The 13,584-nt window shown below is 54.9% G+C and overlaps 1 protein-coding gene across 3 annotated transcripts; it reads right to left on the bottom strand.

Annotated features, from left to right (window-relative positions):
- Window positions 1-7,907: 7,907 nt before the first annotated feature.
- On the bottom strand, window positions 7,908-12,381 carry STING1 (stimulator of interferon response cGAMP interactor 1). Of its 3 annotated transcripts, XM_084535723.1 has the most exons (8): window positions 12,256-12,381; window positions 11,740-11,984; window positions 11,102-11,276; window positions 10,731-10,790; window positions 10,454-10,562; window positions 10,101-10,339; window positions 8,965-9,151; window positions 7,908-8,227 (listed from the first exon to the last, which is right to left on the bottom strand). In XM_084535723.1, exons 2-8 carry the CDS (start codon window positions 11,982-11,984, stop codon window positions 8,034-8,036), a joined length of 1,209 nt encoding a protein of 402 aa, XP_084391849.1. In that variant the 5' UTR covers window positions 12,256-12,381; the 3' UTR covers window positions 7,908-8,033. The 3 variants fall into 3 exon arrangements, with proteins under 3 accessions (XP_084391849.1, XP_084391850.1, XP_084391851.1); XM_084535724.1 differs by lacking the exon at window positions 10,731-10,790; XM_084535725.1 differs by lacking the exon at window positions 10,731-10,790 and having other exon boundaries at window positions 11,740-12,015; window positions 12,256-12,342.
- Window positions 12,382-13,584: the final 1,203 nt, after the last annotated feature.

The following is a 13,584-nucleotide window of genomic DNA, read 5'->3' as shown; positions in this document are numbered from 1 at the left end:
CTGCCAAGTTACCAAGTGTACCTGCAGTTTCCAAACAATAAAAGCACAGCAGGGTTCAGCATGGCCTCCAGGGACTCAGCTCTCCTTCAGCAGCCACTACACCAGTGACTGGGGCATTTGGCTCCACTTGATTGGTTTGGGAGTCAAAATGCGAGGTTTGGTGTCAGTCTTTGGGGAAACCACAGGCAGGATGCTTGCTTGGGTGCTACAGAAAGCGGAATCTCTCTTCAGATGCTAATAGCTACGAACAGGCAATACAGGAAGCTGATTCATGTGCTGATAGAGTTTCCAGGGTAAAGGCTACTTTTCTTCCCACCCAGGGAACAGGAGTAGACAGGGTCTTCTACTTCCAATATATATGTATTCGTATTTAAACCATGATATTAGTATTGATTTATGAGTGTTTTATAGCCCCGTGAATGGAACATATCAATGCAAGTAGCCGAGATTGTGCTTTCGATACAGTTTGTAAGAGGAAGGGAAAGAGCAAGGTGGGACAAAGGAAGTGTGTGTAAAGAGGCAGTGAAAGAAAAGAACGCGAGGAGAATGCTGCCTTCCCCACAGAGGCTCACTGCAGGGAGAAAAGTGGGCAGAGAGCAGCAGGGATGTGGACATGGCTTTTGGCTGACCTCTCCCAGCTGCAGCAGCATTGCCCAAGAGCTCAGCACAAAGAGGAGCTGGAGTTGTGTAGTCCTTCTGCAAATTAGGTCTGTTGCCATGGATTAAATGCACGAAGAACTGCTTTGTCTCAGTTGTGGCCATCCAGATTTTGTTCCCAGGAGTGGAAATGATGTGGCATGTTGCTCTTGTGTGGTTCCTGCTCAGCTTTTCCTGTGGTAGCTCCACAGCAAAGGATGCCCAAGCTGCTGGGAGCAGTGCAAACTGATGGGCACAAATGCACTTGCAGGCCTGCCAGCTTCCCTTTTTCTACCTTATTTTGTCCATGGATTAATGAAAGCAAAACCTAGTTACTGCTCCATCTGTGGAGTTGTCTGAAAAAAAAATATGGCCAAAGCCTTGAGGAATAAAGCTTCTTTTTCAGTGAGGGGCAGTCAAGGGGACACCTCATCTCCTGCACATACAAACAGTGATCTGTCAGCGCTTGACTCAGCATCCTGCTGCCACACTTTGTTCCTTGGTATTTGGGCTGGTTCACCACGAATGTGACGTTGTCTTCCAACCTGTGCTGTGCTGGTTTGTGGCTTCCTCCAGGAGGCTTCATACCTGGCATCTGCTCCCAGTTTCTTTTCAGTGTGAGCACGTTCGTTCTGAGAAGAAGCTGGTGTCACAGGGATGCACCTCTGAAGGGAGGATGGCCGGGATGTGGCTCTGTTCCTGCACCCAATGCAAAAAACACTCCAGTGAGCTGTCTGGGAGGAGACCACCGACCAGGCCAGGCTCTCAGCCCGCTGCTCAGAGGAACCTGGGCTGGAAGCTCTGTAGAGGGGTCCCCGGGGCCTCTGTACTCTGCCCAGCCTGGCAGTGCCCCTCACCCAACGCTGTGAGCCATGGGTGGCACTGCAGCCCCCGTGGAGGTGCCTTTGGTGGCCCTGAAGCCCCCTGTGGCAAATCCATGTGGTGGCTCTGCAGACCCCATGACAATTCCATTGGTGATCCCATAGTTTGTTGGGAACAGAGAGCTGGTGAGCTGGCCTTTGGGACGTGAAGATGGAACTTACCAATGAATTCAGAGACTCACCTCCTCACTGGGCTGCAAGGATTAGACAAGCCCAGGTGTTTGGTAAGGCAGATCCTTTTATATTGCTTCGAGGGGAAAAAAGTCAACAGCTTCCACTGCATCTCATTGGGGGGAAAAAGGTAAGATGCTATGTGACCTCTACGCATCATGCAGAAACAGCCCTTTTTCCCTACGTGAGTTCTGCATTTATTTTTGCCTTTCTTTGTGCACTTTTCTGTAAGAACCAAGTCATGCGGGGGACCTTACTCAGTCTAACCCAGCCACTAATGCTACCTGCTAAACATAAGTGACAGCACTAACAGCTTGGGAAATAGGAACTACAGAAGTAAACCTGAGTAATTGAAAGAAATTAATATTTTGGATGCTTGGCTAACAATTTAATTGAAAACAGATACATTTAATTAATGTATCTGTTAACCCCATGCACACTACACCAGGATTAAAGGCTCAGGTGTGAGCTTGCAGTTACAGCATGCAAGAGCATCGAGTCAGCCCCATGAAGGTTTCTGGACTGTCTTGCTGGTGGCTCTCAAATTTAGTTTATACCCATTCACCACATGTATTACACTTCTCCCCCTGAATTGCTGGGAAGAATAAATGAAAGGGACTACAAAGTCACCACGACACCGGGGCAGGTAAGGAACAGCCAGTTTAAGCCCCAGAGATGTGTGAGTGTCTGAGAGCTGAAGCGCTGAGCTGCTGTTTTCCTTGCTTTGCAGGATGCCAAACTTTAACCACAGAGAGGAGTGAACTTGGTCAACACTGTTTAAATCAATCACTTCATATAAGCCCACTTTTCAAGCAGGAAGTTTCCTACGTAAAAGGTAAAATAATCAGCGTGATTGCAAGGGCCTTTCTTGAAGCACAACCACCAAACTTTAAAAGCGCAAACTGCAGGCTTTGCAGGTTTGACTATCGCTAAAAAGCAACACTTGAGGGCAGCAGAGCACCGCTGCACAGCCGCTGCTGCTCACCTCTGGCTGGTTCCTCGTGGGACGTTCACCAAGTGCCAGCCTTACGAGCACCTTTCTGCAGAAGAATGTTTTTCTCCAGCAGCACGTGGAGCTCCCTGACTCCATGAACACGAATTTGCCAATCATTTGTTTTATTCCAGCCTCACGAACTGAGAACCATTGCAAAGCTGACTGTAAAACATCATCATTCACAAAGCCTTCTTTGCTTGGGAATTGCACAGTTATCCACCAAATTGACCTGCTTGTTAGAAATTACACGGGTATAAGACCTACGGACACAAATAAAAGCAGGTCCTGCTGAATATTTTTAGCTATTCTCAGGCTTCAGGAATAACCTTTGACTTCTCCTCCCCTCCTGCTTCAGATACAGAAGCATCCTGCATTTGCAAGGATCCAGAATTTGGCCTTTAGAAAAAATGAGCAAGTTTCTGCCCAAATGCTCCAGGGCCCACGTGGCAGGATGTGTTTGTTGGGTGGGTGGGAGCACAAATGAAGCTGAGAACCCTTCTTGCCTCAGCACCAGAGGTCAGGTTTGGGGGTCTTATAGAAGACCTGTGTTGTTAATGCCAACATGTATATTCAAACCACATAAAACTTTCAAAGCTTCAAAATTCACCATGGCTTCTAGGGAAATATTACAGGCAAGGTACATACTTGGCACACAATCTCAAGACACAGCAGACAGTAGTTCCCAGGAATGTAAACAAAAATGGGAAACCTCAATACATTTTCCATGATCCAGTCACTCACCAGTGAGAGCAAGGGGGAGAAAACCGACATGCGGATCAGGTGCTCAGCTTCACAAATGTTAGTGATAGAATAGCCAAGAGCAAGGAACCCTGCATCTGTTTTTTTTTTTTCTTCCTTTAAGCCACGTGTCTTTCCTTACTCTGCTGCTAATGGTATGTGAGCACATAAGCATTTTGTACAGCACTTTATCAATTCCAGTTCCCACCACAAACTGAATGAACTTAAATGACTCAACGAGTTCTTCTGATTTCGAGCCAAGCAGTGATTTATGCACTGTCTGGGGGCCAGAGAAATTGCACAGAGGCTTAAATCTACAAACAAAAAGGGTCATTTCCCAATGGTTAGTAGCAGTGGTCCCCAAATCCCTTTTTGGATGCCAAGGGATTGATACCTAGACATGTTTGAGAGGATTTAAAAAAAGTCATTGCTGAAGACAGCCAAAAGGAGTTGCCAGATTGAAGGAACCAGTTCACAATAAGGGCCACATTTTGGTGTTGATGAGCAACACAAGTTATCTTTTTAAAAGTTTTCTTGCTGCTCATCACTGCAGCAGGAGCAACCACAACCTGTCCGAGGTGCCACCATCCGTTACAGGCCAAAAAAAAAGTGGACAAGGTTTCCCAGAAGAGCTGGATGATGTTTCCAGCTCCCAAACCTCAGTCCTTTACAGGAACAGACTCTAGAGGGCCATATCGGTGCTGACCTCTTAACCCCCAACCCAGAAGTAAAACAGAAGAGGATCTCTCCTCTCTAGCCTTAAACCCAGAGTCACAGTGATATCAATGTCAGCTGAGAATTGTATGCAAAACCAGTAGGAGTTACAAAATCTCAAAGGACGCCCAGGGAAGGCAGCTCTGGGCAATGTGCTCTCCCTCCCAAAGGCTCCTGTTTGCCTGATGCAGGGCTGGGGAGGAGTGCCCAGAGCTCCTGCTGTCTTCTGGCACCCACCGGTGCCATGTGGGTTGGAGCTGGCTCCTGAGGCAAAAACGCTTCTTGTCCTAAACCTAAGTCAGCTCTCAGATGCTTTAAACATTGATCCATATAGAGAGAGTCAGCCTTAAAGTTCCTGGGACTTTCAGTGTAGTGATCTTTAATACACGTCCCTCCAGAGAAAAAAAATAGAGTCCAGAGATGTTTTAGGCAGTAAAAAGCAACCTCTAAAAATAAATCCTGAATTCACCATATCTAAACAAAAAGGCAAGATTTAGGGAGCACTCTGCCTCCATTCTCCCCATCCCTCTGTCCCAGGCATCCCAGGCTGTGCTGGTGGTTTCTCATCCATCGCAAGGAAGACACACAAAGCAGGAGAAAAGACACTTGTAATCGGCACGTGCATCTCCAGCAGAAAAACAGAAGGCCGGATTTCATAAATTCATTATAAAATTCATCTGCTTTGCAATGAGTCTTTGAGACAACTCGTGCATCAGACCCCCTGAGGTCAGAAAAGGAGCCTCTGCTCCGTGGCGCAGGACTGGCTCCTTCCAGGCAGCTAACAGCCGAATTTCTGGTCACCCACAAGGAGAGAAGACCAAAGTGTGCCTCAGAAAGAACTGCCAACCTGGCAAACTCCACGGTTCTGAACAAACAGGAGCTGGGTTTATTTATATCCAAATGGCACTAACAAAACCAGATGGGATGCGAGGAAGAGCTGCGCGAAGCCTTGCCTTTGCCTTGAGCGTCCAAGCTCAACCCCTGGCCCCAATCCTGGCTGAGCCAGACTGTGCCTGGCCCTGCCTTCCTCCCCTGCACCCTGACCGTGACCGTACCTCCCTGCTCACCCCCAGGCCCGTCCCATCACCCCTGTAAGCAGGAGACCCCAAAGAGGGGCTTTCTGGCTTGCCTGCCTGTGGTTGTTCTACAACCTGCTGGGCAGCCAAGCTCCCCCACAACCGCTCTCTCTCTCCCCTCCTCGGAGGAAGAGAGGGGGAGGAAGCAAGGATGCTGGGAAAAAAACAAAAAACAAAAAACAAGGCTCATGGATTGAGATAAGGGTAATTTAATTAAAGGGAAAAGGAAAAAAAAAAAAAAAAAAAAAAAAAGGAAAAAGAAAAGCACAGAGAGAAGGAAAGAAATATTCTCTACTTCCCATCAACAAGCAATGTCTGGCCATCTCCTGGGATGCAGGGCCTCGATACTGCTCAGGGCTGGTGTCTTCATAACGAGAGCCCTCCCTCTCCTTCCCCTCTCCCATATTTGTTGCTGAGCGTGACCCCATACGGCACGGGGTATCCCTCTGGTTGGTTTAGGTCAGCTGCCCTGGCCATGTCCCCTCCCCACCTCTTGCCCACCCCAGCCTACTGGCCCCGGGGGGCTTGGAGAGAGTCCTGGTGCTGTGCCAGCACTGCTCAGCAGTAGACAAAGCATCGGTGTGACACGATGCTGTATGGGCCACTGCAGGAAAACTTAACTCCATCCCAGCTGGGGCTCGCAGCACAGTGCCAGGCACCTCTCCCGGCCCAGCTCCTGGCCCCCAGGGCTTGTGCTCAGCTGCTCAGGTTTAGGATTTTGTGCCCCATACACAGACCTAACTCCTGCTGGCAGTCAGGGTGCTGTGGCATGGGTATTGCTGAAGCATGGCTGTGCCCAGGCCCCAGGGAATGCCCAGGGATATCGGGGGCTTTTGTCCCCTCCTGCCAGCAGGCACACTGCTGACAACAGCTGCTGGGGGTGCCACCACTTTGCCAGTGCCAGCCAGCAGCAGGCCAGGCTGTGCTGCTGACACCCTGCAGCACCTTTACCCACCCACAAGCTGGGCAACCCTGGGTCAGGGCTGACAGTGAAAGCTGCAATTAGTGCAAAAACTTGGGCAATTAGTGCTGTTAGGGAGGTTGAGGGAAAACCATCCCTAACGGCTGTCCCTAATGGCTATCTTCTGCTTGCCAGCTTGGGCAGCAAGCTTCCCCTTCCTTCTGGGGCTTGCTGTTCCTGCCTCTGTCAGCCCTGCCTGCCATGCTCTGCCAGCGAAGGCTGTCACCTTGCCATTTATTTGCTTGGCCCTGGTTTGCTCTTGAGCAGTGTCAGGAGCACTGGGACCAGACCCCTCGGTCCAGGACTCTCTGCACGAGGGGTGTGTGTTCCTGCTGCCATTGAGGGGTCCCTCACCTTTCATCTGTCACTTCTGGTTTTTCTGCAGATGCAATACCCAGAGATTAGGCTTCGGATTAAGGTTTACCAAATCCTGCAGTGGGTTCCAATTCCAAATCCCAGCGGGACCGATGTGCAGACAGATCTCTTCTGTAAGCTTGCTGGAGCTGGGGAGAAGCATTTCCCATCTTGTCCTTCCTGGTGCATGACAGATGGAGCTCTCTCGTTTGCCTGGGCTGCTTTGCTGAGAGGCAGCTGCTAGCCACGAGCAGCTTTGTCCTGGGAAGGAAAGCTGAGGTGAGGCAGAATGAGCAGGAGCTATTTCTTAACTGGCTTTAGGTGGGAAAGGAGCCAGCTGCAGCTGATCCCTTAAAGAGGGGGTCACCCTTGGGGTGCAGAAGGTGTCACCACATTGTGCTCATCCAGATTGGGAGAGTGGTCCCAGAGGCTTCACAGGGTGGTTAGGTGCTATGTTACGGGCTTTCTGTGCCTCGGTTTGCACCCAGGCTTTTCTCCCTGCGCTCAGAGGGGGGCACGGGGTGGCACGGAGGCGAGTCCAATGCTGCCTCTGCGGAGCAGACAAGGCTGAAGCAGCGCCGTCGTGCTGGAGCCCTTCACGCTGCAGCGCTGGAGCAGTGCAGCAAGGCTGCTCCTCAGCCCCTCTGCTGTGCCACGTTGCCCTCTGGAGCTGCCTTCGTGCCCGCTGGGAGCCCCAGCCATCACCAAAGCTGTTCCCCCATGTGCCTGAGGAAGCAGAGACATCCATGTCCAGCCACGTAGTTTTTCTCAGTCAGGACCACTGAAGCATGGGGCTTGGGGCCTGGCAGGGCACCTGTATTCCTGCTGAAATGCTGCCACGGCCGTTCCCAGCCCCGTGAGCTGCGAGCTATCCCGGGCTGTCTGCACGTCTTCCTTTGGGAGCCGTGGGCTGAGTGAGGTGCATCCAGCATCTCTGGGGGGGAGCTGCAAAAAGGAGCTGGGCAGCTGAGGGCCAGGAACAGGGCACAGGCTGAGCCCCTGCCTGGGGCCAGCAGGAAAACCCAAAACCAGCCCCTTAAAAAGCCAGGATTGCCAGGGCCCAGCGCACACCTACACGTGCAGGGCCCTGCAGGGTGCCCGAGGGCAGGCTGTGTGCCATTCCCAGGACTTGTGATCACCAACTTGTCCCAGAGAAAAGGCTTTATATGATAAAAATTGAAGCAGATTAAAAAATAAAAACAATAAAATAATAATGTGTATTCAGGGAAGTGGTGGAGTCACCATCCCTGGAGGTCTTTAAAAGATGTTTAGATGTAGAGCTTGGTGATATGCTTTAGTGGAGGACTGGTTAGTGTTAGGTGAGAGGTTGGACTGGGTGATCTTGGAGGTCTCTTCCAACCTAGATGATTCTGTGATTCCGATTCTCTATATAATATATCAGAAATATACAACGAAACAAAGGAAATGGAACAGGGCTGTGGTTTGGGTCAGCTGTAAATGTGAAGCATGGGGCTCCTGTGGGAGGCTCCTGCTGCAGGACAGGGGCCTCAGGGGTGGTCGCTCCGCAGGGGCTGGGGCAGGTCGGAGGCACTGATCTGGAGGCTGAGATCTGTTGAGCCCAGGGCCGTGGCCAGGGTGCGCGGGGGGCTCCCCTCGTACACCGTGAACTCCTCCTGCTGCTGCTGCCGTAGGTGCCAGAGGATCTCTCTGGACAAGAAGTGGGGCTCGGCTTCTATCAGCTCTGGAAGAGAAGAAAGATGAAAGCATCCTTCATGGTCTGGCCTGAGGCCGGGGTCTGGGCAGGGAGCCGTCTGTGAGAGATGCCCCAAAAGATGCAGAATTTCCTGAAAAGTCAGAATATGGCTCCCACTTCCCTTTTCCTCACACCAGAACAAATAAAATAAAACACAAAGCGCAGGAAGGAGAGTAAAGCACAGGCACCATGTGCTGGATTCCCAGTAGTGCCTACTGTGGTAGGAACTACCTTGCTGGATGGAAACGCTGCTCCCAGACAGGGAGAGCACTGAATTTCTCTGAAAAAAAAAAAATAATGACGAGAATTTTCTTGTTTCGGCAAGAAGCAGCAAGCTGTTGTCAAGCCCCGCTGTCCTGGCAGAGGTGGAGAAATGGGAAATGAAAGGGTGAAGGGGAAGGCTCACACCCTGGGGAGTGCCGTGGAGCTTCACGCGTGCTGCAGGGGGGCTGGATGGCCCCAGACACTTCTCCCAGCAAAATCAGCAGTGACAGCGCCTGCTCCTTCCCCTGGAAGGCTGCTGGTATATCTAACGTTTGTGGGAGCATCTTGCTGCCACAGCCAAAGACTGCTCAACTCAGGGGCCTGGGGGGACTTGAGCAGGGACCAGTATCCTACCAGATCTGCAGATTTCCCCTTGCGTGCCCCGATCCAACAGCACACGAGAGGCTGGAGAGCACGGCCACCGTGCTGGGCACCTCAGCCCTCATCCCCCGCTCGCTCACCCTCGTACGCAATGAGCCGGTAGGTTCCTGCGCACTCCTTGGAGCCTCTCAGGATCTCCTCCAAGGTCCTGTAGAAAAGCTTGGCCTGCTCCAGGCGGTCGTCCCGGCTGAAGGCAGCGCACTCGTCCTGAGACATGGCATAGAGCGTCTGCAGCGGCGTGGCGAACTCCACCGCACAGTGCCTGGCCTGCGGGGCGGGAGGCGAGGGCTGCGGCCGCTGGCATCCCCCGGCCCTGCTGCACGGGGAGGGAGCGAGCAGCCAGGCAGGGACCTGGCAGTGCCACGTCCCAAGTTCTGGGGCTTGGAGAGCTTTGGTGAGGCACAGCCTGGGGGCAGTTTCCCCCTGGAGGTTGGGTCCCCACGGAGATGCCCCTTGTTTGCATGCCATGGTGCCCTCTTGGGGGCTCCTCTGCTAGAGATGTCTGAGCACCCTGATGGAGGGCAGAGACACGGGAGGAGGATAGATATTGGCAAGGTGAGCGTACAGCTAGGAGGAGGGTGGTCAACAACACAGCTTAGGAGAGATTCAAGGTGCTGCCACCATCAGAAGGCAAAGGAGAAGCACCCCCGTGGGAAGCACGGCTGTGCCCGTGCCTCCATCCCCAGATGTGTCGGCAGGACCGAGGTGCAGCCTGTGCCGAGGGTGCCTGGGGACGTGGAAGGAGACGAAGGCACTGCAGGGGGCTGAGGGATCACCAGCCTGGAAAAGGGGTTCCCAGGGGAAATCACATGGGCATTTTCAGGCACCTTTTCTTAACAGAAGGAAATATTCCTCCATCCCATGGGAAGAGGGGAAGTGATGCTGCAGACCTGACATCCACTCCTTTTTTTATTTTTATTTTTTCTTTCTGTTCAGCTCTCTGCAGTTTTCTGGACTCCAGTCAACTCCAGGAGGGGGTAAGCCAGCCCCAGATGCCTGCAGGGCTGAGATGGGGAGCGTGCAGCCAGGAGGAAGGGGCCAGGAGGGAAGGGGCATGGGCAGGACCTCCCCATCTGATGGGAGACTGCTGGAAGCTGGGTGTTTCTAACAGAGCAGGGACTCTGTCCTGCCCTTACAGCTCCTTTTGGTCTGGGATCTGAGGCCACAAAGACCTTTGGGCATGCTGAGTGCTGCAGTGGGGCTGCCCCCGGCATACCTGGTTGTCCCCATCCCTGATAGCGTAGAGGCTGTGCTTGTAGACCCTTTTTTTGATGCCGCCTCGGGTCAGGGTGGTTTCTGTGAGGTCTGTCAGGTACTGGATATTGCTGTCAGCTTTCTCCAGGTCATCCCAGACGTTACAGCTCAACGGGATCAAGATGTGGAGCTTCCAGGTCTCCCTGCATGCCCACACGTTGAGGTTGGCTCTGCTGATTTCCTCCATAGACTCCTTTATGCCTGGGGGGAGAGAGCATGGGACAAGGGTGCCTGCGTGAGGAAAGCTGCTTTGGAGCCTGCTCCCTGCTGCTCTGCTCTAGGCTTATCTGATAACGCCGGGGAACAGCCACGTACGTGGCAGAACTATTTTCAGGTACCCCACATAGTAAGACCAGGCAAGCCCGTGAGCGACGTTCTGCTGGGACCTCTCGGTCATCTCAGAGATCTCCACCGCCGAGGGCTTCTGCAGAGGCAAGGAGAGAAAGACGTGAGAAGAAGGCGGAGGAGAGGAAGTGGCAGCAGAGTGCCCGGCTCTCCGGCAGCACCCGGCTCTCAGCGGGGACCCCTGGGTGGCCTGTGGGGTCCCCTATCTGCGCCACCACTGCAGAGGGACCTGGAGCTCGGCACTCACTGCGTTCTGGTGATGAGTCAAGCCTTTGCAGACCTCATGGGCTGCCCTTTCCACCAAGAACTGCATTAATTGACAGACGTAAGCCCCGTTTGTCATCCCTGCAGGGCCCTGGCTGTGCGGGGCTGGTGCCCGTGCCACGGGGCGGCTGCTTTCACCGAACACAGGGGCACGGGGCCCTCCGGATGGACGCCTGGCAAGGTGCTGCCCAGGGCATCATGTCTGCAGGGCTGAGCCAAAACAGGCAGAATTTGTCCCTCCCGCAGCAGGGCAGCGTGCGGGTGGCTGTACTGCAGGTACAGAGCCAGGCACCCCGCACCGTGTGCTGAGCATCCCCAGGGAGCGCTGGCAGGCGCAGGGTGCTGGTGCCTTACCTGAAGCCCCAGGGCGAGGGCAAGGAGGTGGCACAAGCAGGTCAGGGCAAGGTGGGGGCTGAGCCTCTCTCCCTGCTGCAGGTCCAGGTAGGCTGAGCCACCGACGAGCAGCAGGGCCAGGTGCCAGCGCGGTGGGAAGCAGGCGCTCAGGGCCCTCCAGAAGCTGCCGCGGTACCTGGGTGGGAGAGGGAGGGCGCGAGGAGGGTGGACACCTTGTGGGGTGTCCAGCAAGGGGTGCTCCCACCTCCCCGCCAGGCCTCCTGGAGCAGCACAGAGCCCTGCAGCCCCTGGTCAGGAAGGACCTTGAGTCTCCAGCAGCGCTCGTGGGCCTGGAGGGGAGCAGTGTGGGGCTGGCCACCAAGGGGAGATGATCCCCCAAATTCCCATGCGCCCCAGAAGCTGATGGTGGGGGAAAGCTGGGGCTGTGATTTCTGCCCCAGGGAAAAGGGACAGCAGCAAGTGACCATGGATAGGTCCACAGGGGCACGGGGAAGGGCAGGAGGAGAAGAGGTGGACGGGAGAGTCGGGAGCAGCGAGGATGACAGCGAGCAGCTGTGGGGGCACCCGTGGGGACGGAAACAAGCAGCAGATTTCCCCGCAGTGCTCCGTGGCCTTGCGGTGGCCCCGAGGTGGCTCACCTGGACTGGAGGTGGAAGATCTCCTCTGCCAGGCAGCAGCAGCCCTTGAGCAGGGCCCCGATCTGCAGGGCGGCCAGGTGAGCAGACAGGCGGTGGGCAGCGTGGGACAGGGGCTCCCCAGCCAGGCACAGCGCCGCGGTGCAGGTGGCCAGGAGGACGTACACCGCGCGCTGCGCCCGCCCTTCCCGGGGCTTGGGGATGAGCAGGGCAGCGGGGCTGCTCCGGCGCTGCGGTTCCTGAGACATCTACAGCACATGGGGGGGGGGTCAGCAGCAGCTGCGGCCCCCAGGACCCATGTCGGCACGGTGGTGAGGAGCGAACGCGCACATGCAGAGCTCAGCCGGCACCCCGAGGCTTGCAACAAAGCTTCCAGGTCCTTCGTGTGCATCTGCGGAGGTTCCTCCACGCCCCGAGTGCCCAAATGGGCTGGCAAGACAGAGCCTTGCCGGCCACCCCACTCCCCCCACCAACGCCAAGCCCCAGCTCTGCGCCCAGGGGCTCCCGTTGTGCACTCACCGGAGCGAGCAGGGCCAGGACACCAGGAGCTGCCCGGGCTTCGTGCGCTGTGTGTGGTGCCCAGCCTGGAAAAACACCTCCTCTGGCTCCCTTCTGAGGCTGCTGCTGCTGCAGGCAGCGCCTGGGCTCGCTGCCGGGGCTGAGGGCAGAGCTGCATAGTTCCCCAAAACCTGGTGAGGAGCGAAGTGAAAATGAAAGGAGCTATGGCAGCCGCAGGCAGTGGGTGAAGATGTGGGTGGCCTCCCTCACTGAGCATCCAGGAGGTTCCCTGGACCCAAGAATCTGGCCCTGGGCGGCACAGGGGGATGCCGCAGGTTGCGACATCTGGGAATTTACACCTCTGGAAAGCCCCAGCATCTCCACCAGCTCATGGAGTGGCTGAGCCAGGCTGGAATGAGGAAGGAAACCAAAACAAGGTTAATTTTGTTAAGTGCAGTATGTCAGGGGTGAGCTGAACTGGGTCCAGTGAACAGGACCCAGCGGGATGCACTGGAGGGTGCTGAGGGAGCTGGCCCATGCCATGTCTCTCTGGACAACAGTAGCGATCGGGGAGGTTCCTGAAGAGTGGGACAGGGTGAGCATCACACCCAACGTGGGGCAGGGTGAGAAAGAGAGCTTGGGGAGCTACAGCCTGCCCAGCCACCCCTCTGTCCCTGGGGAGCTGACGGAACAAATCCTCCTGGAAGCCACTTTGCAGAGCCACAGGCCCCTTGCCAGGGGTCTCTGGGGGCTGCACGCCCAAGGTCCTTGATTGAGGCATGCCCACAGCCACATCCAGTTCAAACATTTGCAAAAGTAAGAGGGTGGGAAGAAGGAACAGCTGCACAGAGAGCTGGTGAGCTACCTGTGCTTGTCTCCAGATTGGTGGTTTGTTGTCTGTAGAAACCCCAGCAAACCTGCTTTGCAGGATGTTTGACCTGCTTTCCAGCATGGGGAGGGCTTGTGGGTATAGACAAAGTGCTGTTTGCCTCTCCTACATGAAGGCTGGCTAAAACATCGAGCAAATGGCTTCCTCCTGTGCCGGGCCAGCTCTGCCTGCTTCCCCGGCCACCTCAGGGGGCTCCAGCTGGAGCTGGCTGTCCCACTCCTCACCTCCCTCCTGCCCCAGCAGCCGGCTGGCTGTCCTGCCCGTGGTGGAGCCCAGCCGCTCTCCTTCCATCCCCCCAGCACCCAGGCACCCTATTTCTGTCCCTTTCACTTCTGCTTCCAGCCAACCTCTGCCCCACAGCCTTAGCCCGTAGCTGTTGCTAATTGGAATAACGAAGCAGCGTGGAAGAACCATGTCATCTGCACAGGAGGTGAGGACCGGAGCAAAGAGACATCACGGCT

Source organism: Aythya ferina (assembly GCF_964211825.1).
Source record: "Aythya ferina genome assembly, chromosome: 14".
In the NCBI taxonomy this organism is placed as follows: Eukaryota; Metazoa; Chordata; class Aves; order Anseriformes; family Anatidae; genus Aythya; species Aythya ferina.
The sequence above is the reverse complement of the archived record's forward strand: the minus strand, read 5'-3'. Positions and strand labels throughout refer to the sequence as shown.

Excerpts from the sequence above, each read along its gene's own strand:
- STING1 (XM_084535723.1), bottom strand. The coding sequence starts at position 11,984 with ATGTCTCAGGAACCGCAGCGCCGGAGCAGCCCCGCTGCCCTGCTCATC. Across the intron at positions 10,791-11,101 it reads CCCTCGCCCTGGGGCTTCAG|TTCTTGGTGGAAAGGGCAGC; the intron begins GTAAGGCACCAG and ends CAATTAATGCAG. Across the intron at positions 8,228-8,964 it reads CCGGCTCATTGCGTACGAGG|AGCTGATAGAAGCCGAGCCC; the intron begins GTGAGCGAGCGG and ends CTTCTCTTCCAG.